This window comes from Mauremys mutica, chromosome 8, assembly GCF_020497125.1.
Source record: "Mauremys mutica isolate MM-2020 ecotype Southern chromosome 8, ASM2049712v1, whole genome shotgun sequence".
In the NCBI taxonomy this organism is placed as follows: domain Eukaryota; kingdom Metazoa; phylum Chordata; order Testudines; family Geoemydidae; genus Mauremys; species Mauremys mutica.
Genome location: NC_059079.1, coordinates 17,801,024 through 17,826,400, shown reverse-complemented (window position 1 = coordinate 17,826,400; position 25,377 = coordinate 17,801,024). Strand labels below are relative to the sequence as shown.

Sequence of the window (25,377 nt, the reverse complement as noted above, 5' to 3'; positions counted from 1 at the left end):
CTAAAAAATATACAAGCCAAAATTTCTAAAATATCATGTTTCAAGACTGTCTTCAGAACATTTCTCTCTCAGTTTGGGCAACTGAATGGCTGTGGTCAAGCTTTCATTAATTATTAAAAATTATGGGTAGCAGAGAGGTTTGAGCCAGCTGATAAAAATGGACGATGCAACTAACTGTAACAAAAAAATTTACACAAACCACATGTAGAAAAAAGTACATAAAACACTTATTTAAATTAAAAATGTTATTTTTTTGTTAACTGAATACTGTACATAGTGAGTTTTTGTCATAGAATTTGCTTTTTTACATTAGCAATTCAACTGGTAATAAAACCCACGTCCCTATGAGCAACTATCCCTCTGTACATTCACCAAAGTCTACAAGTCTGACAAATCTTTTTGAAGAATTGTCTGTACCACCAAACATAGGGATTCCACTGAGAAGCTGATGTAACTTATATAACACTTTCCCATCAGATTATCTCAAAATTATTCACACACATTTTTCTAAGCTACCCAACACCTCCTGTAGTTGACAAGTATTGTCACCCGCACTTTATGGATGAGGCACAGAAAGGAGTTGCCTAAGATCACAGAAAGCTGCAATTTGCAAACAATCTTCTGACACAGTGGGGCATTGTGTGGTGTGAGACAGAAAATTCAGAGAGTCCTAGAGCCCAAGTGGCTGAAGGAAGATCATAGTACATGAGCCCGGACCCGCCACCACTGTTCAGGTTTACAATCCTCCATGTTCAAAACAGAACAGATTGAAAGAACTATGTCAAGACCAAACCTGCCGTAAAGAACGTACAGCATTTGTCATCACCTGTGCCCATTTGATTCCCACACAAAAAAAGTGCATCAAGGGCAAACCAACTGTGAAAAAAGGTAGGGATGATGAGGTTATTGGCCCAGTGGACAGGAGGCAAAGGGGAAACAAGTAAATGTGATATATCTGGATTTTAGTAAGGCTTTTGACACTGTCTCACATGACACTCTCATAAGCAAACTAAGGAAATGCGTTCTAGATGAAATTACTATAAAGTGAGGTCATAACTAGTTGAAAAACTGTACTCAAAAAGTAGTTATTAATGGTTCTCTGTCAAACTGGGAGAATGTATCTAGTGGGATTCTGCAGGGGTCAGTTCTGGTACTATTCACTATTTTCATTAATGACTTGGATAATGGAGTGGAGAGTATGCTTATCAAATTTGTGGATGACGCTAAACTGGGATGGATTGCAAGCACTTTGGAGGTTAGGATTAGATAACCATTTTGTGTTATGATGCTACCTATGTGTAATGCATTTCAAATGTCACCATTTGACAAAATCAGAGAATTGGTCATAGTTCAACAAGATGAAATTCAATAAAGAAAAGTAAAAAGTACTTCATTTAGGAAGAAAAAAATCAAATGCACAACTGCAAAATGGGGAATAGCAGGCTAGATGGCAGTACTGCTGAAAAGGATCTGAGGGTTATAGTGGATCATAACTGAATGAGTCAACAATTTGATGAAGCTGCGTAAAAGGCTAACTCTCCTTCGGGGATGTATTAACAGGAGTGTAAGACACAGGACGTAATTGTCCTGCTCTACACGCCACTGGTGAGACTTCAGTTGGAGTACTTTGTCCAGTTCCGGGCACCACACTTTAGGAAAGATACGGATACATTTGAGAGAATCCAAACACAATAAAAGGTTTCGAAAAACCTGACCTATGAAGAAAGGTTACAAAAAACTGGGCATGTTTATTCTTCCGAAAAGATGACTGAGGGGGGGGGACCTGAGAACAGTCTTCAAATATGGTAAGGGCTGTTATAAAGAGGATAGATTTCTGTGGTAGCTGTGTTAGTCTGTATTAGCAAAAAAAACCCAAACAAACAAACAAACAAGGAGTCCTTGTGGCACCTTAGAGACTAACAAATTTATTTGGGCATAAGCTTTCGTGAAGTGGGTTCTAGCCCACAAAAGCTTATGCCCAAATAAATGCGTCTCTAAGGTGCCACAAGGACTCCTAGTTTTTTATAAAGAGGATGGTGTTCTCCATGTCCACTAAAGGCAGGACAAGTAGCAATGGGGCTTAATCTGTAGCAAGGGAGATTTAGGTTACATATTAAGAAAAGCTTTCTAATTACAAGGGTAGTTAAACTCTGGAATAGGCTTCCAAAGGAGCTTGTGGAATTGCCATCACTGGAGGTTTTTAAGAATGGTTTTGACAAACACCTGTCAGGGCTGGTCTAGGTTTACTTGGTCCTGCCTCAGTGCTGGAGACTAGACTTGATGACCTCTCAAGTCCCTGCAAGCTTTATATTTCGAAGATACTATGAAAACAAATTTTGAAACCTCGAACTTTGCTGTGAAATGGAATAGTCTTCCTCCTTTCAGCTATTGTCACAGTCCTCTTCAACTCAACTTAAAAATATTATTTTTCTTTTTGCTGTTCAACTTTTATCTAGTACTTATGTTTCTACATTTCTACCTTTTCCTTATGGAAGTGATACTGAATAACGATGACCTGGTATTTTTTAAACAGTCAGGTTAAACAATAACACCATTTTGTGTTATGATGCTGCCTATGTGTAATGCATTTCAAATGTCACCATCTCTACTGACAATGTTTCATCGCAACATCAGTGAATTTCACTTTAATTTTTCTCATTGTGTATTCCCTTAGAGCCTTTTGAAAGCTCCTTTTACTTCTAAGCGCTACATTTCTGAAGTCTTCTTTTGGGGGGGGGGGGGCCTAGGAGGGTGTTCAGAGAAAGGAAAGTTACTGAATTCATTTTATTTATGGCTGTATCTTAAAGTTAAATAAATGTTAATGTTAAAGACTGTATTCAAAATATGTATCAATGAATTTGACAAGCCTGGATGATATAACTGACTTACACCAGGGAATTAACATCCAGGAAAGTTTCACTTGTATGTTGAAGAATGTATTTAATATCTTATTTTTGAATTCCTTATGAGTCATAATATTTTTTACATCATGACTTCATAGATATCTTGGGGATTTATGAAATCTTGTATTCTAGACCATCTCAAATGATATTTACTCTTCTGTATCCCTTTTATTCTTAAAAGGCCCATTGCTGTCCTCCATACTCAGAGCAGACCACTGAGTTCTGCTTGAGTTAAGCACATCAGGCTCACAACCATACCAAGCTATTTGTAAATTGATACTATTACAGATTCAGATTGTTATCAGTATCATTCAGAGAAATAAGAACTATTTTTACCAATATATGAAGAGCCAGCAATTCTCCTTTTATTAAAATAACGAGAGCCCAGTTCAGGCTCCCAGTCTTTCAGTACTTTTAGCAAAGCATCCCATCATACACACTAGGAAACCTTGAAAGCTTTTTCTAGTGGTTTAATTGTCGTCTACTCCAAAAATTTTAAAAGGGAGCCCTAGTACCTTGAAAATCACTCTGAAAACAATTATTATAATCACATCAATATTTATATAGTTCATTTTATCAATGTACCTTAAAAACGTTAAATCTCAACACCACTGGAAGTATATCCTCATTTTACAGATGTGGAAGCAGCTGAGGAGATAATGCGCAAGTCAAAATGTCACTTAGCTAAAACACTGATCTCCAAATTCCTTTAGACAACACATGGAGATGCATTTCTTACTGAAATCTGCAAGTGAACCTCATTCATGACTGCTGTATCTTTCTGAGTTACATTAGACAATCTCTTAAGTAAAAGGGCAGACACCTTCACACCTATTATTGGCTACGTTTTAATTGGCTCTCTCTCAGCATTAAGTAAAAATTGTCACTTAGACCATTAATATGAAGTGTTGGCATGCTAAACACTCCTTTCACCCTACAAGGACCACAGAATACTTGTTCGGTAATTGTGTAAGGAAAGCCCTGTCATCTAATACCCTCACTGATTTTTTTTTTTAATGTACCCTTTTCTTCTCTCTTTCCTTAAAATATTTTAAAGGGCTATGTGTACTGCAAGAGAAAAAAAAATCAGCCTGCCTTCCCGATATGCTACTTAACTTTGTTAGAATCCAATTTATGTGCTAACGTACAAGATCGATTACAACAAATTCATGGCTTTTTCCATTGTCACTCACATCAAGACTGGCTCTGGTAGTGAAGCGCCCAAGGCAACGCTGGATCATATCTGACTGATAAGGGACCTCTAACAAAAGGTCCCTTTTATTATTAAGAATCTTAAAGTGAAACATTGGTGTGCTTTTCCTGTTAATGTTTTGGGTATTCAGCTGAGGAACATTAGAACTGACTGATAGTTTTTTAAGGTCAAGACTACATGGACATGGAGTTCTGATACGAAAAACTGAGGGGAAGTGGATGGCAGCATTATTCTTCTCCTGCTTGGGTTTGGACTGTGTGAGATGAACTTTTTAGGCAGTATCTGACCTGCATCAGTGACAAATGCATCAACCTGATCCATAGATTTTTAGGACCAGAAGGACCACTATGATAATCTAGTCTGACCTCCCAGTTGTTTTGAGATTAACTTCTTCAGTTTCTTGGTTTGTAGACCCAAGAACCTATGTATTTCACTATGATCTTCAGACACTTTCTCTCGTGGACTGCAAAAGGGTTAAATTCACACAGGAATTCATCCCTCCTTCCTACCAAAAAACTGATTGGGCTCCACTCTGGACTAGGTGGTGAGCTACCATGGTTTGCATTATATGACACATGCGAAGTCTTCCCTCTGATGCAACAAGAAACAGAACAATCAGTGGAAATAGGAGAGAACTAACACCCTAAACTGGGACTTGGCAGATCTGGGTTCAACTCTTGGCTCCATCCCTGGCTTTGACACTATCTGACCACATGCAAGGGATCAAGAAGGGATTTTTCTCCCTAAGTGTATTCTGTTTTTTTTAACGTCCTTCTAAAGCATCAGGGATGGCCACAGATGGAGCTGGGACATTGGATGGGATGCACCAGGGCGCTGAAGTGGCACCATGCATATTCTCTCTCTCTCTCTCTCTCGCAGGTGCTTTCTGGCTGATTCTTGCTCAGATGCTCAGGGCCTGACCAATCGCTATATGTGGGGTTGTGAAGAAATTTTCTCCCAGGTTAGATTAGCAGTGACTTTAGGTTTTTTTTGGTTTTTTTTTCTTCCTGTGTAGGATGTAGGTGCAGGTCACCTGCCAGGATTATCTAGGTCTCTCTCACTTAATCATTTCCTTGCCATTGTGGGGACCTCAGGCAATGAGGAACCTCAGTGCCTCCTATTGCCCACCGAAGTTGTGGAATCTCCATCATTGGAGATTTTTAAGAGCAGGTTAGACAAACACCTGTCAGGAATGGTCTAGCTAATACTTAGTCCTGCCGTGAGTTCAGGGGACTGCACTAGATGATCTCTTGAGGTCCCTTCCAGTGCTACGATTCTATGATTCTCTGCCTGTCACACACAATAATTGAGTCTCCTGTGGATTGTAATACTTTAGCCTAATTCTGGTTGTTGAGTGTAGTGGGCGAGTGATGCTGGTGGCCTGTGATGTACAGGGCGTCACACTAGATGATCTGGTGGTCTCTTCTGGCCTTTGGCTCGGACTCCTGCATAACACAGGCAATAGAACCTCACCCAGAAATTTTTTCACCAAACCTACAACTTCTAGCTGAGCTACAGCACACTTTTTAGACAGATATCCAGTCTTGATTGAAATACTTCAAGTGATGAAAAACCCTTTATTTGTTGGATCGTTAGTGTGAGGGCAAAGCAGCTCTTTGATATTTATTAAAGGCTATTAATATATTTTGTAACATGTTTGCATCAGGTATTTCCCCTAAAGAAGGAGACTGTTGTGTAGGACTGCTCTCTATAAAAAGGTGCTTGTCCTAGCACTGGATGGAGAAGGGAAAAACATAGGTATAGACACCCTGGTGTCCTTTCCCATAGCTTAGATGGCTACAATATAACATTTACCTGTCAAAGGAAAAAGTTAATGAAGTTACGGAGTATCCAAGAATTTTGAAAGGGGAGTCCTAACTGAATTATCTGTCAGCTGGCCAAAGGAAGGAGTCCAGAGAGGCTGGCCCAGGAGCAGCTTTAGAGAAGGAGTTACAGTATATATTTCAGCAGGTCTAGCTGCAAACCTCCTGGGTATCTAAAGGGTTATAAAACCCAAATAGCTGCAGGAAAAATGAGTAAATGGAAGATTAGTAGGGATGAAGAACTCCCAGATGTAGGGGCCAGAACTGCCAGACTTCAGTCTGATGTGGAACAAGAACCCCAGCTACAAAGGAATCCATAAGCTGAAACTCCAATGAAGAAGGCTTCAACGACTGATTCTCTGGGATTTTTATGCTGCGTGCATGTGTTATTTTGTTCCCTTTGTTCCCCATCAAGCCAACTTGGTCTGTAAACTTGACATCTGATCCCTAAAACTAATTCTCTCAAGGTCCATGAGCTTCACCCAGTATCTAATTTACTTTGGTTGGGTCATGCATGATTTATATCCTTTACTGGGATTTTTAGAACAAAAGTTTTATGTTCTGCATTCTTACACAGTGAATGATTTTGGAATGCAATATGGAAAACCAAGCATGAACATAACTGATTTTTAAAAGAGGTACGAAGTCAAAATGGCTCAAAGAGCCAATCTCATTGAAGACATTACTATTTAGTGAAATTTCTTCAGTGGGGGCAGAAAGAAGGAACACATTTTGGATGTTAGAAGGAAAACACATCAACTTCAATTATCAGCTATTGTGAAAAAAAAAAGTTCCCATGTGGCAGAGACGGGCTCCACTTAACGAAGAGAGGGAAGAGCATCTTCACACGCAAGCTGGCTGGCTAACCTAGTGAGGAGGGCTTTAAACTAGGTTCACCAGGGGAAGGAGACCAAAGCCCTGAGGTAAGTGGGGAAGTGGGATGCCGGAAGGGAAGGAAGCACGAGCAGGAGAGCACAAGAGGGGAGGACTCCTGCCTCATACTGAGAAAGCAGGACAATCAGCGAGTTATCTTAAGTGCCTATACACAAATGCAAGACGCCTGGGAAACAAGCCGGGAGAACTGGAAGTCCTGGCACAGTCAAGGAATTATGATGTGATTGGAATAACGGAGACCTGGTGGGATAAATCACATGACTGGAGTACTATCATGCATGGATATAAACTTTTTAGAAAGGACAGGCAGGGCAGAAAAGGTGGAGGAGTTGCATTGTATGTAAGAGAGCAGTATGACTGCTCAGTGCTCCAGTATGAAACTGCAGAAAAACCTGAGAGTCTCTGGATTAAGTTTAGAAGTGTGAGCAACAAGGGTGATGTCGTGGTGGGTGTCTGCTACAGATTAGGGACCAAGTGGCTAGGCAGCAGTTCTGCAGAAAAGGACCTAGGGGTTACAGTGGACGAGAAGCTGGATATGAGTCAACAGTGTGCCCTTGTTGCCAAGAAGGCTAACGGCATTTTGGGCTGTATAAGTAGGGGCATTGCCAGCAGATTGAGGGACATGATCATTCCCCTCTATTCAACATTGGTGAGGCCTCATCTGGAATACTGTGTCCAGTTTTGGGCCCCACACTACAAGAAGGATGTGGAAAAATCGGAAAGAGTCCAGTGGAGGGCAACAAAAATGATTAGGGAGCTGGAGCACATGACTTATGAGGAGATGCTGAGGAAACTGGGATTATTTAGTCTGCAGAAGAGAAGAATGAGGGGGGATTAGATAGCTGCTTTCAACTACCTGAAAGGGGGTTCTGAAGAGGATGGATCTAGACTGTTCTCAGTGGTAGCAGATGACAGAACAAGGAGTAACGTCTCAAGTTGCAGTGAGGGAGGTTTAGGTTAGATATTAGGAAAAACTTTTTCACTAGGAGGGTGGTGAAGCACTGGAATGGGTTACCTAAGGAGATGGTGGAATCTCCTTCCTTAGAGGTTTCTAAAATTAAGGCTAGACCAAGTCATGGCTGAGATGATTTAGTTGCGGATTGGTCCTGCTTTGAGCAGGGGTTTGGACTGGATGACCTCTTGTGATCCCTTCCAACCCTGATGTTCTATGATTCAAAATAGAGAAATGAGGGTATTTGTTTCAACCACAACAATTTTATTATATCCTCCTCCTCAGGTGTTTTGTATGTTCCCTTGCCAAATTGTATCCGATATCTTTCTTAACTCTCTGTTGGGTTTAGGAAAGCTACTCATGCCCTTTCTTATGACAGGTTGGATTGCAAACAGAAGATCTAGGGAATATCTGCTATCTCTCAGTTGTAATGTATCCTATGGAACCATGCTAACACCTTCTGTAGAGCTTAGTGCTACAATAAGTCTGACATGGCGGCCTGTTTATATAACAGTGACACTTCCTGACCCTTTTCACAAGCCATTGATACAAGTTGTTGTATGTAAAATAGCTAAATGCTACTTCTGTAATATGCATCAAAGGGAATGCCCATGTCACTTATCTCTGCAGCCCTATCTTAGACAATCCTACGCAAACAGAAGAATTTGTGTATCTTCATATGGACCTGCTTATTTAACAGCATCTCACACAGAATAACTTTATACAATGTAGGCCAACGCACAATGAACTCCTTCAATTTTTGTGGGCTCAGAATTTCCTTAGAAATCTTAAGTGAACTGCAAGCTCCATAAAACACTTTGATCTTACCAAGTTGTGACAGCAGAATCAACAGCAGAGCGTAAGCTAGTCTATATCACTCTGCTACTCCTGCTGGGCAATCACGATCCACCTGAGCAGCAGAGACAAGGCATTTGGGGCACAGGAGTATAAAAGAGTGACAAACAAGAGTTTACAATTCACTGCTTGATCCCTCCTCTAGCTAATTTTCCCCTGGCTGTGCAAGAGTAATAGGAAATGAAGGGAGTGGAGAGGGCTTGAGAGGGAAAGCAAGGAGTTCTGTGTTAGCTGGGTTAAGTTTAATTTGATGGCAAGCGATCAAAGAAACAGAGACTGAATGGATGGAGACAGATCAGGAGTGAAGAGGCACATTTATGAATGGTCAGGGAAGGTAGCGATGGCAGTTGAAGTTATGTGATCAAAAGAAATCACCCAAAGTTAAGATGTAGAGGAAGAAGAAGAGAGGGCCTAGGACATGAATTTGTGGGAAACTCACAGACACTGCGAGAAAGGAGGAGAACCTAAGCTATGGAACTCACTACCAGAAAAGCAACACCACGCATTGCGTTCAATACAAAACTCCTCTTCTCTTTGACTTAGCTTTTCCTTCATAAAAAATTCACAAACAAAGCCCCAACCACCACCATCATCAAACTCCACACAAGAAGCTGCAAAGGAAGGAAGGAAGATGGAAAGAAATTATTTCTAGGTGAAAATAGGAGGGGATCAGATACTGCTATAAGGAGGGTTCATACAAATGCATAGACTAGATGGATCCAGTGAAGGAGGCACTATGGGAACTAAAGTGAGGGAGGAGGTGAACTAGGAGAAGACAGTGTCACAAAAAAGACAAAGAAGAATAAGTTGCCATGAAAAACAGTGTGGTCAACAGAGTCAAAAGCAGCAGGGGAGTCACGGAGAAGAACGAGTACACCTGGCCAGATTTGAGGACTTTGAAATCATTAAACCCTTGGTGAGAAGTATCAGTGACATAGAGAAAGAAGCCAGACTGGAAGGGATCCAGGACAGAGCTGGAGGATATGAATTTGAGGCAGCTATTGTAAACTTTTCACTCAAGGAGTTTTGAGTTTAAAAAGAAAAGAAGAGGGGAGACTGAGCAATAGTTACAGAGGAAGGTAGGTTTGAAGGTTGTCTTGTTGAGGGTGGAAAAGGGGAGGGGAAGGGAGATACAGGGTGAGTCCAAAGTTCAGATGCTATATCCCCTTTACTCTTTCTTCAATTCACTTCTGTCAAGCTATTAAAAAAAAAACCTCTTGGGCCTGTCCTAACTCCCTTAAATTCAACATATCTTAAATTGGTCAAAAAAAACTGTTCAATCAAAACTATCATTATGCATCTTTGATTTTTGGATTCTAAACTTACATTCTCTCAACTATCAGGAACCTTGATGTCTCTCAATCTTGAACAGATGCTCTCCACTCTCATCTGCAAATTCTCTACTCTCCCCAGAATACTGCCTGTGTCATGTGCAACTTAAACCACCCATTTGAAGAAATGCTTTTTCTTACCTTCCTTTCCTCTCAGTCTGATGGCTATAATATTAAAACTATTCTTCATGAATCTTAACTCAGTTAAGATTCAAACTCTCTTTATAGGGAAGTCACTGACACCATACCCCACATCTATGGTGCAAATACTTACTTCAACGTGGAAAAGGTTATATGGCACTAGTAGTAAAAATGGGTCAGAACTTAATAACCAGATAGTAACAGACTGTGAATCCCAGTGATGATTGACCCTTATGATATTCTGAACAAAAAGTGCTCTCAACTATGCTTATAGCTTTATCCATCGCTTCACATGGACTCAGACATTCTATCTTTCAGAGTGACACACAGAATGACATGGAATTCTACTGTACAGATTACTCTTAAGAAATAGACAGCTCTAGATTTTGAGAGCACAAAGTGTCTAAAGTTTTAAACTTAAAACCACTCCTTGTGTGGCATAAAGACAGTTGATTGTATTAATCGCTGGTGCTTAAGGCCAACAGCTGTAGTTTTTCCCTCTCTGTTTCCTAGACGTCATTGTTTACATGGTGTTTTTTGTTTTGTTTTTTAAATAAAAATTGAGCAGCCTTCGAGAAAAGTTCCCAGTTGACAGAAAACTATAAATAATGGCCTTCGGGCATCAGTTGGTAAGAAAATTTTAATGACTGACCAAAAAAAAAAAAAAAAAGGAGCCAGTCATAGGGGATTTAATTTGCTTACATTTTATTTGCATTTGCTCAAGATGCTCAGTTGGATGTATCGCTCTTACTCATAAAACTCCAGTTATACTACTCATGATTCATTAGGACTGAAAGACCAAGTTATTAATAAACCAGAAGTGCTCAATTATTCTTCTATCCACTTCAATATTGAGCTTTTAACCACAGTAATTATACTCTATTGTGGCCCCATTTTTCTTCTGTGACAGTTAAGTACTCATCACACTACTTACAATGTTTAAGTAGATATAAATAAATGTCTAGAGTTAATGTGTGCATCTGTGACGGGGATTTAAGCTAGTGGTTTTTTTTTCCTCAAGTAAAAAAAAAGTTTAGTGAAGGCTTGAATAAAGAAGACCCATTTCAGTTTCTGAATTTCCCAAGCATACTTTTTACTTTCAAAAGCCATCTGATATGTATAAGTTAGCCCATGTGACTTTTATGTGGTGTGCAGACCACCCAGAAAAGGTAGTGAAAGATATTATTCTTCAACTTTAAATTAAAGCCAGTGAGCCCTTCTTTACCAAAGTCAAGATGATTTAAGGACTAAAACTTCAACTTACCATGACAATTGCCCCATTTTGGACATGTTGCACACAAGCACACACATTTGTGCATGCTCATACAGAAACAAATTTCTTTACAATGGACTGCACAATAAGCCACATTCTTTCTAATACCATATACAGTATGGCATAGATTTTTCAAGGCAACTAATGGTTTTTGGTTGCTTCCATTTTTGGATGCCCAACCTAAGACATCTTATGGCCAATCTGTAGAGAGTTTGCCTCAGCACTTTCTGGAAAAGCAGTCCCTTTTAAGGTGTCTCAGTTTGGGCATCCAAAAACTAAGGCCACCAAATCACTACTCACTTTTCAAAATCTCGTCCCATACCATAGGGTAAAAGCACACAAAAGACCAGATTTCACGGGGAAAGACCGGATTTCACGGTCTGTGACACGTTTTTCATGGTCATGAATTTGTAGGGCCCTACTTATAATCCATCTTTTGTAGATAATAAACTTGTTTTATGTTTTCATCTAAACCAGTGTGCCTTTAAGTGAAGTGTCTGGAGAAAAAAGTCTCAGCTTGGTTTAACACAGGCTTGTTGCATATTTCTCTCCACATTGAGAGTGGGGCAAACTGGGTAATAAATTCATACTGGTCGGGGTTTCAGCCAGGGCAGGACAGTACAGCTCTGGGGTCCTAGGCTGAGAAGCCGGTGATATCTTAACTATAGTCTCTCTATTGTTGGTTCATGCAGTGGCTGGTCAGCCTCATGTAACTGCAGCGGGATGTGTCCTTCCCTGTGCAAATGCAGGGGAGAATATAAGACCAGGAGTGGTCTAGAGCTTGTCACAGCAGCACCGTGTGAGTGAAAACCCAGGCTGGTGAGTCAGAGGACTCAGTGGTACCCCAGTTCCAGGTGGCACCCCAGGGGGAAACCATCACAATAAGTTCCACTGTATCTAAAGTGGAAGAATATACAAGGTTCTTTCCCTCCTTTCCCCCTCCCCCCTCTCCTGAGTTAAGCACAAGCTCCTCTCTGACTGCCCCCATCTTATTTATTTCACAGCCTTCAGAGGGGGACTAGTTTGTTGTCTGTAGTGAAAACCAATGACCCTTGAGTTTAAAATGTAATCTCCAGAGGGCAATAATTTTTTTAAAACCTAGTGGCAACAGAGTAGCTTTTTAAATCCAAGCAGCCACAGATTTTAACATTAATCTTCATCACCAGTGATTCTGTGCATGTTTATACAAATAGAATATGGTGTGGCACCAGGTTCAATCCAAATATTATACTGTGATAATTAACACAGCCCTTTAAATTGATTTCAATATTAATGTACAGTATGTTAATTTAAGACTAGTAGTAATATGAAAACTTTAGAATCCATCATTAATCCAGTATTTTTAAAATACTATATTACCAATATGCATTCAACTTCTTTCAAGAAAAAATTAGGAACCTACTAAAAACATGACTGGCAATATTTCTGAAAATTCCAGATAATGAACAGTACTGTAAACTCAACTACTCCTCACTGGTATATAGGTTTGATACTATGACACGAGAGATCTTTTTTAGGTACAGTATAATCACTGAGCCCTTTTAATGTCCCTAATGACAAAAAGCCATTTTTTGTCCAATTATGAGAAAGTAGTGTGAATTTTTGCATGTTTTGGATAGTTGTGTGATATTTGGATATATAATACGGATGAATGCAGCTATTCTAAGTACTAAATTCCTAACAAAACAAAAGTAAACCCTAGTGCATAAAACACCAATGAATTAAATACATTAGAAATGTCCTCAGATCTTTGTGGGTATTATTATTTTGTTTCCTCAACACTGTTGCCATGGTTTCTTTGGGAACAATGCTGCATATCGCAATGAGTAATTAAATTTTAGAAAGGGAAACTGTCAGGTAGTTTAGGATAAAAATATATATTTAGTTAGAACAAACGGATTTGTTAAGACCTAATGTTAACTGAATTTTTAAAATTTTATTTATATACAAATATTTTGCAGAAATATTAACAGAAAAGTGAATCCAACCTAGGCAATTAGGCAACACAATGAAATGTAGTTTAGAAATTTAGTGGTAATGCACTTGGGAAGAAATAATTTGAACTTCTCAAACACATAGGTGGGTTCAAGAAAAAAATATTTTTATACACACAGACCACTGATAGAATGAGACTGGCGTGTCATTGGGGACAGCTCCCTAAAAACCTCTGTCGAGTTGAGTCACAAGAATAGTCTAAAAAAGCAGCAATGTGAGAATGCTTTGGTCAGGAATGGGATAGAGAATAATACTGAAACTAATACAAGGCCTTTATACCAAATTGATGGCACATTCTGATCCTCATTATTGTGTCCAGTTCTGATCACCTCCGCTTAAAAAAACAAACAAAACAGAAATAGAAGAAGTCCAGAGAAGGATAAGGAAAATTCTTAGAAACATGGAAAGTCTTCCACATAATTTAGTTAAAAGAGGCTACAAATACAAGGTGACTTAGATGACAGAACAGAGCTATACAGGGGAAACAGAAAATGGAACAGCGAAGGCCCTCCTACCATACTTCCCCCTCCTCTCTCATATTACAAGCACAAAGGAACTGACTCCCCAACTGAATTGAAAGGCAGCAAGTTTACAAACACATTTAATACACAGAACTGACTGCAACAAAATATTGAGGCAAACTGCTTAGCAGGATACATTAAAAAGATTAGATATTCATATAAACATCATCATCTACAATTCAGGACACAACCCAACCTTCAACTGGTACTAGGAAAAAAACCAACTTCTCCCACAAAGCACATGCTATTGCATAATATCCATTGCCGGACTTTAACCACCATCCTCTGTAGTGTCTAGTATTGGTAACTGTCAGAGACAGGATAATTGACTAGAATCTCCCCTGTCAATTCCTATGAACAGTGTTATCACACCAATCAATCTAGTTTCAACAACCTGCATGAATTCAAATAGTACACAAGAAGCACCAAAGATGAACAGTAAAATTTACTTTTTACCAATCTTTGAGTTTTCATAAACTAAAGTTGGGCTTACTTACACTTGGGGTGATTTTTAAAATGTATGATTTATTTTATCCGATAGCCTACTTTTCATCCTGGGTCACTAATCATACTATCATAGACAAGCATGAAAGTTGAGCTCTGATATATTATGCACCTTAATTTCAACTCCAGCAAAGAATAACATTCTTAAAACTGAAGATTTTTTTAAAATAGTACCTAAAATTGCTAGAATTTTTCTTATATTATTCCATTTTCCACATATTAACTCAACACCAAGAATGACCATAACCATATCCAAATTACTGTATTTCCTTTGAACTAGAGAAGGGATGAGCTCTAATTTCAAATCCCAATTTGCCTAAAGTTTGAGTGTACTATATTTGAATCCAGAGTTTAATTCAAGCCCATCTCTATTTTGACTTTTTGCCCTGGAAAGCAATTCATGTCTGATAGCTTCTTCCATTTAGTTAGTTACTTGGAGAGTTCGTTTACTTATCTGCACATCCAATTTAAATGCATATGCTGATGCAAAGTTGTAAAATGCTCTTGAAAGAGTACAACTGTCCAGCCACCAAATTAAAAATTACTTGCATGTTTTGAGGGCAATTCGTTTTTCCCCTGGGAAAACTCTGCTCTGAGGCAGTTTTGTTTTTACTGAATGTTAAAATAGGTTTGATGGAATCTAAGGAGGTCAAGTTACTTGCATAAGGTCACATAAGTGAGTTAGTGGTTTAAGTGGGAATCAAAAGCCAGTTCTTTGTTCTAGCCCCTAGATCAGTTACATAAAACAATGTTTGCCATTTCTATCAAATTTGATCACATTTAGCATGAGATGGAGTTCTGAGAATAAGCAAGTTGAAAGTAAAATTAGAATTTTAGATTTGTCTTTCATTCAGTCTGATCCTTTAGCCTTTATTTCATGCACTGCAGTGTATTAAAACAGAAATAACCAATGTGGGGGCTTACACTTACCTAACATTAAACTCAAGATTTAATTTTTTTTAACCCAAACCTATGTTGAATTTTCAAATCTATTATTTTAAATGAACAGACACAAATGTGAGTGATGCAAACAGATGTAATAAGCTAATCATATATCTGCACATAAATCAGATGAACTTCAGCTGAGATTAAATTTGAAAGCTCACAAGTACACAACACTGCATATACAATGTCAATGTGTTAGTGATCACTAAACATGCACCTAAAGTGAAGATTATTTAAAGGGCACAGTCAACTTGAAATTTAGTCAATTTTTTTTTAGGAAAGCAGTGTCAATACTATATCTGTCTCCAAGTCCTGCCTATATTAGACATGTTTTTCTCTCCCTTGTTGCTGAGTGAAAAACCCGTACAGAGAAGTAAATTGCCTTACTATTCAAGGGAGAGCGAAGCTACCAGATGGGTTCAAAGTAAACAACCTTCAGTTATTGTTCATTCTGATTTCATGTGTATGAATAGTCAATAAAATAAATTCAGACAAAAGTGCGATATTTAAGTTGACTGTGTCCCTTTAAAATCACAACACTTTCACCCAACGGGTGGCCAGGGATTTTTACACATTCCATTTTTTCCTTACCTGTTGAACTTCACTTTCTCCATTTGAGATTTTTTCGGTATACACAAAGGAGTTGAATATCCGCTGTAATAAAATCAGAAATGGTGCTTAAGGGACTTTGGCATAATACTGATTTCAAGCAATATTGAAGGGGGAAAAAATAATAATAATGCAATATGTTAGGAAAGGACAGATTTCATATTATGAGTCATTTGAAACAGGTTTTTAAAACTGTCAACTTTAGCTAAAGATAACCACGTTTATGCAAGCAAAATACATGCTTCTATAATTAAATAAGTAAAGCAGATGTTTATGTTTTTAAAAAGAAAAATACAGGATGTTATTTGCAGAACCTCTGCTATTTTATCCAACTGATATAATTTAAAATATCTATGCTTCCTATTTAAAATCTGTTACCTCTAAATACTATAATTGTTTACAGATACTAAACATTTAACATAATAAAGCTCTTTCAGAAAGTTATTCTTTCCATATTCTCCAAGTTTTTAATTCATTTCTGATCCTCCAGTTGTTGGCTTTTGCCTGTATCCAAAAGCCTGTGGGCTAGAGGCTATAAGGTGGGTCTCTGTGTTTGGATGACATGAGAATGAGACCAGATTTTGTACGCCTGCTAGGAAGTGAGACTGGCATTGAATATCCCCACGCCAGAAGATGCTGGTGTAACAGCAGTTACTATCCCAGTCTAAGTTTCTAGAGTCGGAAAGCAAAGGACTTTCAGAATTCTTTGAGGGGGTCAACAAGCATGTGGACAAGGGGGATCCAGTGGATATAGTGTACTTAGATTTTCAGAACACCTTTGAAAAGGTCTCTCCCCAAAGGCTCTTAAGCAAAATAAGTTGTCATGGGATAGAGGGAAGATCCTCTCATGGACTGGTAACTGGTTAAAAGATAGGAAACAAAGGGTAAGAATAAATGGTCAGTTTTCAGAATGGAGAGAGGTAAACAAACTGTCCCCCAGGGGTCTGTACTGGGACCAGTCCTGTTCAAAATATTAATAAATGATCTGGAAAAAGGGGTAAACAGTGAGGTGGCAAAATTTGCAGATGATAACTATCTTGAGTAGTTTTGTAAGTCCCAAGCAGACTGCGCAGAGCTACAAAAGGATCTCACAAAACTGGGTGACTGGGCAACAAAATGACAGATGAAATTCAATCTTGATAAATGCAAAGTAATAATGCACACTGGAAAAACATAATCCCAACTATACATATAAAATGATGGGGTCTAAATTAGCTGTTACCACTCAAGAAAGAGTTCTTGGAGTCATTGTGGATAATTCTCAGAAAATATCCATTCAATGTGCAATGGTAGTCAAAAAGTGAACAGAATGCTGGGAATCATTAAGAAAGGGATAAGTAAGACAGAAAATATCATATTGCTGCTACATAAACCCATGGTATGTCCTTGAATACTGCATGTAGATGTGGTCACCCCATCTCAAAAAAAGGTATATTGGAATTGGAAAAGGTTCAGAAAAGGACTTGCAGGAGCACCTTGTTTAAATTCTGCCATCAAATTCAAAGTAAGGTGCAAGGAAACCTTCTCAAAACATCTGAGTTCTTCATCTCCCTGGGACAGCTCCAGCTATGCATTTATACTGCGACTACACCTCTGACATTCAACAGAGCACTGCTAAACAATTCCTGCCACAGACGGTTTATTCCCAGATCTTTAAAAAAAAAAAAAAAATCAAATGAGCAGCATTTTGCTTTTGTGATGGACCAGATGAAATTGATGGGTAGGTATTTACAAAAAGGTCCCTGGGGAAGATATTCTCAACATTTCCTAGAAGATTCCCCACTTCAAATACTAAGTTGAACACGGACAGACACCATCAATACACTCAGCAGACCATTCAGGAACAAAGATGTAGCAAAAGTTAATACATTTAGCTGCCCAGGGGTGTCTTGTATGTAGCTATGGAGATTGATTTTAGTTTTAATGCAGAAAATAAATGAATAGATTGCCCGGTCCTTTGCCCCACCCCAACCTTGCTCTATTAGAACACGAATTCCTGATATATTAGATTTGTCACATGCTGGGGAAGGGGAAATTTTAAAATTAATTCAAATATTTGCCATTCATTGCTGGAATATAGCAGCTTTCACCCAGATACCTGAACTCAGAGGTGCAACTTTTTGGTTTGTACTGCAGAACAAGGAGGGGGGGGGAACTGTTTGAAATGGAAAGGGAGTAAATTGTTGATTAAATAAATATTACTTCAAAAATTTAAGAAGACTAAATACTAAAAAAATAATTTAAAAAAACAGTTGGCCCTTTGAATGTTAATGTTAAGTAATGTTTAATATTTAGGGGCATATCTTTAAAAAAATAACAAAAGCCATAATAAATTATTACTGTGGGATTTTTATACATATTAAAGTGACTCATTTTTCAGTGATGTTTTCCTTTATTTAAGAATCCTGTAGTAATGTTGCAGTACAATATGTAGCCATTTTGCTCCTTACTGAAGGCTTTAACCAATACAACTCAGATTAAAACTTTTGCTTCTGCACCTGTCCTATCATTTTACTTCTGAGAAGAAAAAAAGTAAACAATCGCCACCACAATCTAAACTGAAGTTACTCCACAAAAACTTATGGCCCATGGCACTTTAGCAATGCAGCCTCTCTGCCATTTACCAGAGCCTCAGTGCATCACATAGGGAAGAGAGCGAAGCATTGGGGATTACATTATAGACTTCAAAGACACTAAAATGTCAATGACACAAAAGAAAAAACAAAAGAGGGTGAAATCCTGGCTCTACTGAAGTCAATGAGAGTTTTGCCATTGATTTAAACAGGGTCAGGATTTCACCCAGAGAGTGGACATGCATACATCAACATGGAGCCCAATGCATGGAAATGCAGCAACAAGAATACCAGCTGTTCCTATCTGGCTAAATATGTGCCATGACAGCTATTCAGAGACACTATGGTGGAGGACATGAAGTTGATAGAACGCTTCATGTTTATAGCAATGCTGTAAGTCTGAAACAGACTTCCCAGACCCTCCGTTCAGATCTCCTAAGTTTTAACAATATAAAATCAGAATTATTCAGAGCTACATAAGGCGTTTAATGTTGAATCAAATGAAGTTTAATAGAAGAAGTTGTTCAACAACTGCATGAGTTTTCCAGGTGAGAGTCTGGCCTATTTACTTTTAGTCAGAATGTACACATACACAGCCAGCAGAGGCACTCTGGAAAATCTTGGCTTATGACTGTCACTTTCCCTTATCCCTTTTCCTCTTGAGGACTTTAGGAATTTCAGAAATTTGAACTCTTAATTTTAGAGCATCATTTGGAAGGGCAGCAGTAAACCTCCTCAGTTCACAAGTCCCAGGGAGCCTAGAAGGATAAAAAGGCAAAATGCGACTACTCTAAAGACATACGTGCAGATTTCTTTTTCTTTCCAGACTTTTGTTAAAAGCTCTGCTCAGGTACTTAAACTACAAACATGGGTTTTTTTTCCTTTAGATCAGAAGATACATTTAACATCTGAGAAAAATACATTGAAGGATGTCATTTTGATGCAAAATGTTTTAAATGAATTGAATTTTTCTCCCCACATTGCATTTAATCTCCAGATATTAAAAGAAACAACAAGGAAACAGTCTGTCAGCTAGCAAGAATGAAGCTTCCTGTCCTTAATACAAAGCTGACCTTTCCTCTATGCCTTTAAATAAAGCTGTGTTTATGAACTATCAAAATAATGAGAGAGCATGTTATGAACAGTTACAAAAAAAAATCACTACTTATAGTAATTCATTTGGACACTGGAATAAAGTTTTTTATTTTAAGCTTATTTTGGGTTAATATCAATTTTAGTCAAATTCTTTAAAATATTCTTTTCAGTCATAGAATTTTTTGTTTCATTAAAATCATACAAGAAAAGTAAAAACATGTTAGCCAAACTGCAATTTTCAACAATGAATTAAACCAGAAATCCACACTAAATTAGGATCCCACCAGTTGGAGAAAGGGATAAATCATGGAGCAACTCATAGATACGGTCCCCTGATCCTTCGCTCAGGTTACAGATGAATTGCTCTTCTACCTCTCCCAGCAATTCTATTACTTAGATATCTGTTCCCTATATAATACAGCTATTATAGCAAAATTTAAAAAGAACAAAGAGCAAAAATTATTTCCCTCTGTATATCAGGAGAATTTTAATCTTACACAAATAAAAAAAAGTCATCTCTGTGCAAACATTCAGTTTTCTCATTTTTATTAAAACTATGCAAGAAAGGTAAGAAACCTATTAGCCAAAATGCAATTTTCAACCATGAATCTAAACCAGTAATCTTCAATAAGGATTGTACCAACTGAGAAAAGAGTAAATCATAGAGCAATTCACAAATGAAATCCCCTGATCCTTTTGCCTTTTATTGTTATTTAACCAGTGCACAAAGCACATGTGAACATTTACATAGTGTGTTATTTAATTTTGTAAACAGAAAAAGTGTCTTTAGTCAACTTCCAAAAGAAGTTGAAGAGATTCCACAGATTGAAAGGTAAATTTAAATTCCAGAAACTTACAAAAAAAGGGAAATATTTGAGAGCATTCTCAGTGCGGTTTGCACAATGTATTAGCATCTTTACTTTATTCTCCCCACCCCTTGCTGTTTAATTGAGTCTGCTTAGCAGATGGCAGCAGAATCCTAGCTCACTTGAACAGGAACAATTACACAAGTGTTTAATGAGATGGTCATTCAAGATTATTTGTCCTGACCCATCATCACTCAGGCCAACAACAGCTTTAGGAACATAGGAATTGCCATGCTAGGTCAGACTCAAGGTCCATACAACAGGAGCAGGCACCAGATGCCTCTGACAGAGGTGCAAATAATCCTACAGTAGGCAGATGTGGGGTTATCTGTGCCCCTCCCCCAAGCGAAGGTGTCATTCTAATTCTAATAGTTAGAGATTGTCTTACATCCTGAAACATGAAGTTTCATTTCCCTTCCAGTATTTTTTTTTCTTGGCATCAATCACCACCACTTTGGTCATTCTTGTGGTTATCCAGTTTTTTAAATTTTGATAAATTATGTGACAAAGTATTTCCTTTTCTCAGTTTTAATTTTGCAGTCTTTCAATTTCACGTGCCCTTGTTCTTGTGTTTTGTAACATGGAGAGTAGAAGCTCCCTATCTACCTGTTTTACACCATTCGTTATCTTAGATACTTTTATTATGTCCCCACTTAATCATCTTTCTAAGGTACACAATCCCATTCTTTTCAGTCTCTTCATATGAAAGCTTTTCCATCCCCTAATCAGTCTTGTGACTCTTCTCTGATCACCCTATAATTCCACCAGGTCTTAGTAGGTTCAAGCCATGCCGGTACACTCCGGAACACCATTCAGGCGTTATTATTATTTTTAGAATTCTTCTGAATGATAGTACCAGAAGAACAGGAGTACTAGAAGAGTGTTCCAGCACTTCCTTTTTTACATGAAAATCATAAAAACTCCTCAATAAGTCTTGAACAATGGTTATTAATAACTATTATTAAAAGTCACACTAGTCATTTAATTAATAACTATTATTAAAAGTCACACTAGACCATTCTAGGTTTTTTGTGCACACATACATACATTTGAAAGTCTGGAAAGTTAGAGGTAAGTTTCCACAAACAACCCTAATTCTCCTCCTTATGTATCCCTGAACACCTTACTTTTATATTGGACAGACCTTGCACCCACTCAGTGTATCTTTTCATATTTCCAATAGTCATAGAGTCCAAGGCCAGAAGACACCATCGTGATCATCTAGTCTGATCTCCTATATAACACAGGCCATAGAACTGCCTCAAAATAATTCCTAGAGCAGATATTTTACAAAAACATCCAATCTTGATTTAAAAATTGTCAGTGATGGAGAATCCATCACGACCCTTGGTAAATTGTTCCAGTGGTTAATTACGCTCAGTGTCAAAAGTGTATGCCTTATTTCCAGTCCGAATTTGACTAGCTTCAGCTTCTGCCCACCGGGTTCATGTTATTCCTTTCTCTGCTAGACTGATGAGCCTATTATTAAATGTTTGTTCCCCATGTAAATACCTATCAACCATAATCAAGTCACCCCTTAATATTTTCTCTAAGGTTTAGCTAACTAAACTGAGCTCTTTATCTTTATCGCTATAAGGCATGTTTTCTAATCCTTTAACCATCCTTGTGGCTCTTCTCTGAATCCACTCCAATTAATTAACATTCTTCCCTAATCGTGGGCACAAGAACTGGATACAGTATTCCAGCAGCAGTCACACCGGTACTAAATACAGAAGCAAAACAAACTCTGCTATCACTCAAGATTTCCCTATTTATGCATCCCAAGATCGCATTAGCTCTTTTGGCCACAGCGTCACATTAGCTCATGTTCAGCTAATCATCCACCACGTTCCCCCAAATCTCTTTCAGAGTCCGTGCTTCCCAGGATAGAGTCCCCTATTCTTCAAGCACAGCCTACATTCTTCAAGGTGGTATGATGCGTCCCTATGGGTGCTCCACTCTAGGTGATTATTGAGTAGTACCCTCTGCAGAGAGGTGGGGCTTCAGAGTGAAGTCTAGGATTGATGACAGAACAGTAGAGCCAAATATGGCATCAGAAGCTGAGACATGAGTGACTGCATAGTGTTCAGCAAATGTATGAGTGGATGTCCAAGTCCCAGCTTTATGTCTTTCTGTGATGGGAACATTATTAAGACAGGGTATTGAAATAGAGAGGTGGAGAGAGAACGATCCTTATCCTGAAAGTATACGTAAAATTTTTGTTTTGTTTTTGAAAACTATAAAATTACTACAGCTAAGTAACACAAAAGGAACTAACAACTCATACTAACTAAATACTAAGAATGAGAGAAAAATTCAGTTGAGGTATGCTCAACTCACACACTGCTGAGGCAGTTGAGAAGGAACTGAGGGCGGTTCGCCCACACAACTCAATATATTCTCGGTGTAGGGCACAAGGCTGCAGAGGGCACATGCGTGAGCCGAACAAACACTGCCACTTAAAATCTCCGATCTGAGGCACATGGGATGCAAGCGCACCTAGAGTGCTGCTCCCATAGGGACACTACTCAAAGAAGAACAACATCTGTTTTTACCCCAAATATAGAACAGAAACATTTATTGAACACTTGTGCCCTTTCTGCGCCACTTTTAATAATGCTACCACTTCCATCCAGTAATTGACTAATATCATTGTCAGGATGCTTTTTGTTCCTAATATATTTTTTAAAATTCCCTCTTACTGTCCCCCCGCACGCCATCCATAGCCTTCTCACTGTGCCCCTTTGCTTCCCCTATCAATTTTCTACAGTTTCCAACTTCTGACCTATATTCACCACCATCAATTTCCACTTTCTTCCTTTTGTTATATATATATATATATATATTTATAGCTGCCTTCACTTTCCCTCTAAATCAGGTTAGTTTTTTAACGAGCACAGCCTTTTTCCTCACTTGTGGGACTGTGGCTTTTTGGGCATCTAGTAAGGTGTTATATGATTCACCATCATCATTTGCATTTTTTCTGATTAAATTCCTTCTCTCTACTGATTTGGCTCATAATTTCTTTTCAGCTTTGTGAAAATTGGCCCTATTAAAGCACCATGTATACATATTGCTCGTCTGGACTATGTTCTGCTTGCACATTATAAACGTGATCAGATTCTTGATCACTTGTAGCTAAAAGCTACCATTAATTTTTTTGTTCTGTGATGAGCCACATATCCCCTACTATAGTAGCCCATACACTACCCTAGAATTTTGTCATTACACAGTGAATACCAATCTAGCCAGAAAACCTTCTCATTCACCCTCTCTGAATGAGCCTGCTAAAACATCGTCTCTTTTTCAACAAATACAGACTTGTCCCTCCCTCAGTGACATTCCTACTATAGTCAACAAGCAACATTTTGATGTATCTTAGCAGCTACACATAGTTTTCAAGCATAATACACCATAAAGTGGGCCATGGCAAGATAGAGAGGCAGAGTTAATGTTATTTATGGAACCTGAGCTTGGAATTTCCAGACACTGATTCGACCCCACCCATATAGTTCTCCTGTTGATAGGGCTATACACCGGTGAAATGTACAAACTCTGGCAGACGTCATAAGCTCCACAAAGACTGATGAATTCTTAGGAGGGTTATTGTTTCATTGTTCTCTTGTATTCCCCCATCTACCTGTCTCTATCTGTTATCTTTTTTCTTAGACTGTAAGCTCTTTGGGGCAGGACTGTCTTTTTATTCCTGTCAAGTATCAGCGGGGTAGCCGTGTTAGTCTGCATCCACAAAAAGAACGAGGAGTCCAGTGGCACCTTAAAGACTAACAGATTTATTTGGGCATAAGCTTTTGTGGGTAAAAAAAACACTTCTTCAGATGCATTCTTTTTCTTCTGTGTTGATACAGCACCTAACACAATGGGGTCCGGGTTCCTGACTAGGTCTCCATGGTGCTATGGTAATACAAGCCATGGTAATAAACAATTCTCAGGTCTGCAGTATGGACTCCTATATATCCACATAAGAGCCCAACTGTACATGTCTTCTGGACCATACCCAGGTCCATCACCTGCTATTCAGAACCCTCTCCACACTACTCCTATACTTGACCATCAATTTCCCTTTCCCTTCAACATCAGAGCACACAGATTATGATACTTACACTGGAGTTTAGAGAGATTACAATATCTGCAGGAGCTAATGTAGAACTTCCAAGGGGCTGGCGGATACCAAACTAAAATCACAAAATATTTATGGTTTCCAGAAGAGTCCTGTGCTAGCTTTGTGTGGCTAAGTATGTGAAACAACTGGAAGTCTTTATAATACAAAACCCAATTTCCCCAAAGAGAAGTTTTCAGAAAATTAAGACACTTCTTTTTGAAAGATACAGAACTCAAAAACAGCTAGTGTGATTAACCTGAAATTTCCCAAACAAAGTTACTCTTTAGCATCAAGTCATGGTTTGGGGTTTCATATGTACTTATGCACTTTCCAGCACAGCTGTCCTGACTCACCAATGGCTTTGAAGCTTTCAGGGCCTTGAACAGATAAAGTAAACAAACCAGCAACCAATTTGCAAGGAGAAGGCAGCTTCTGGTGCCGCCCAATTCATATAATCTTAGTGAGTGGAATGGGACTTTGAGGCTTACCATGCAAAATTTGAAGCTGAAAGAAGTGTGTGGGTGGGGGGTTGTTTTTTAAACTTGAGGAATGGTTCTAAAGTGTGCTCAGATCAGAAACTAAAATGTAACTGCTGAGTTGTTTCCTCAGCTCTTGAAGATTAAAGCGAACCCAGCAGCAACATTCTGCAGTTACTTTCAGAAACATACACAAATGTGATTGTTAACACTGTATCTCTTAGTCAAGAATAATACAGGCTCAGACTGTTAGTCAAAGCAGTCAACCATTTGCACATCGGTTTTGCT

General features: G+C 38.5%; 1 protein-coding gene across 2 annotated transcripts in view; it reads right to left on the bottom strand.

Annotated features, from left to right (window-relative positions):
• CACHD1 (cache domain containing 1) overlaps positions 1 to 25,377 on the bottom strand; it is a 184,848-nt gene that overhangs the window by 98,821 nt on the left and 60,650 nt on the right. For both annotated transcript variants that reach the window (XM_045027872.1, XM_045027873.1), the window contains exon 2: positions 15,942 to 16,004. In XM_045027872.1, coding sequence (XP_044883807.1) covers positions 15,942 to 16,004 — 63 coding nt within the window. The remainder of the gene's footprint in view (positions 1 to 15,941; positions 16,005 to 25,377) is intronic.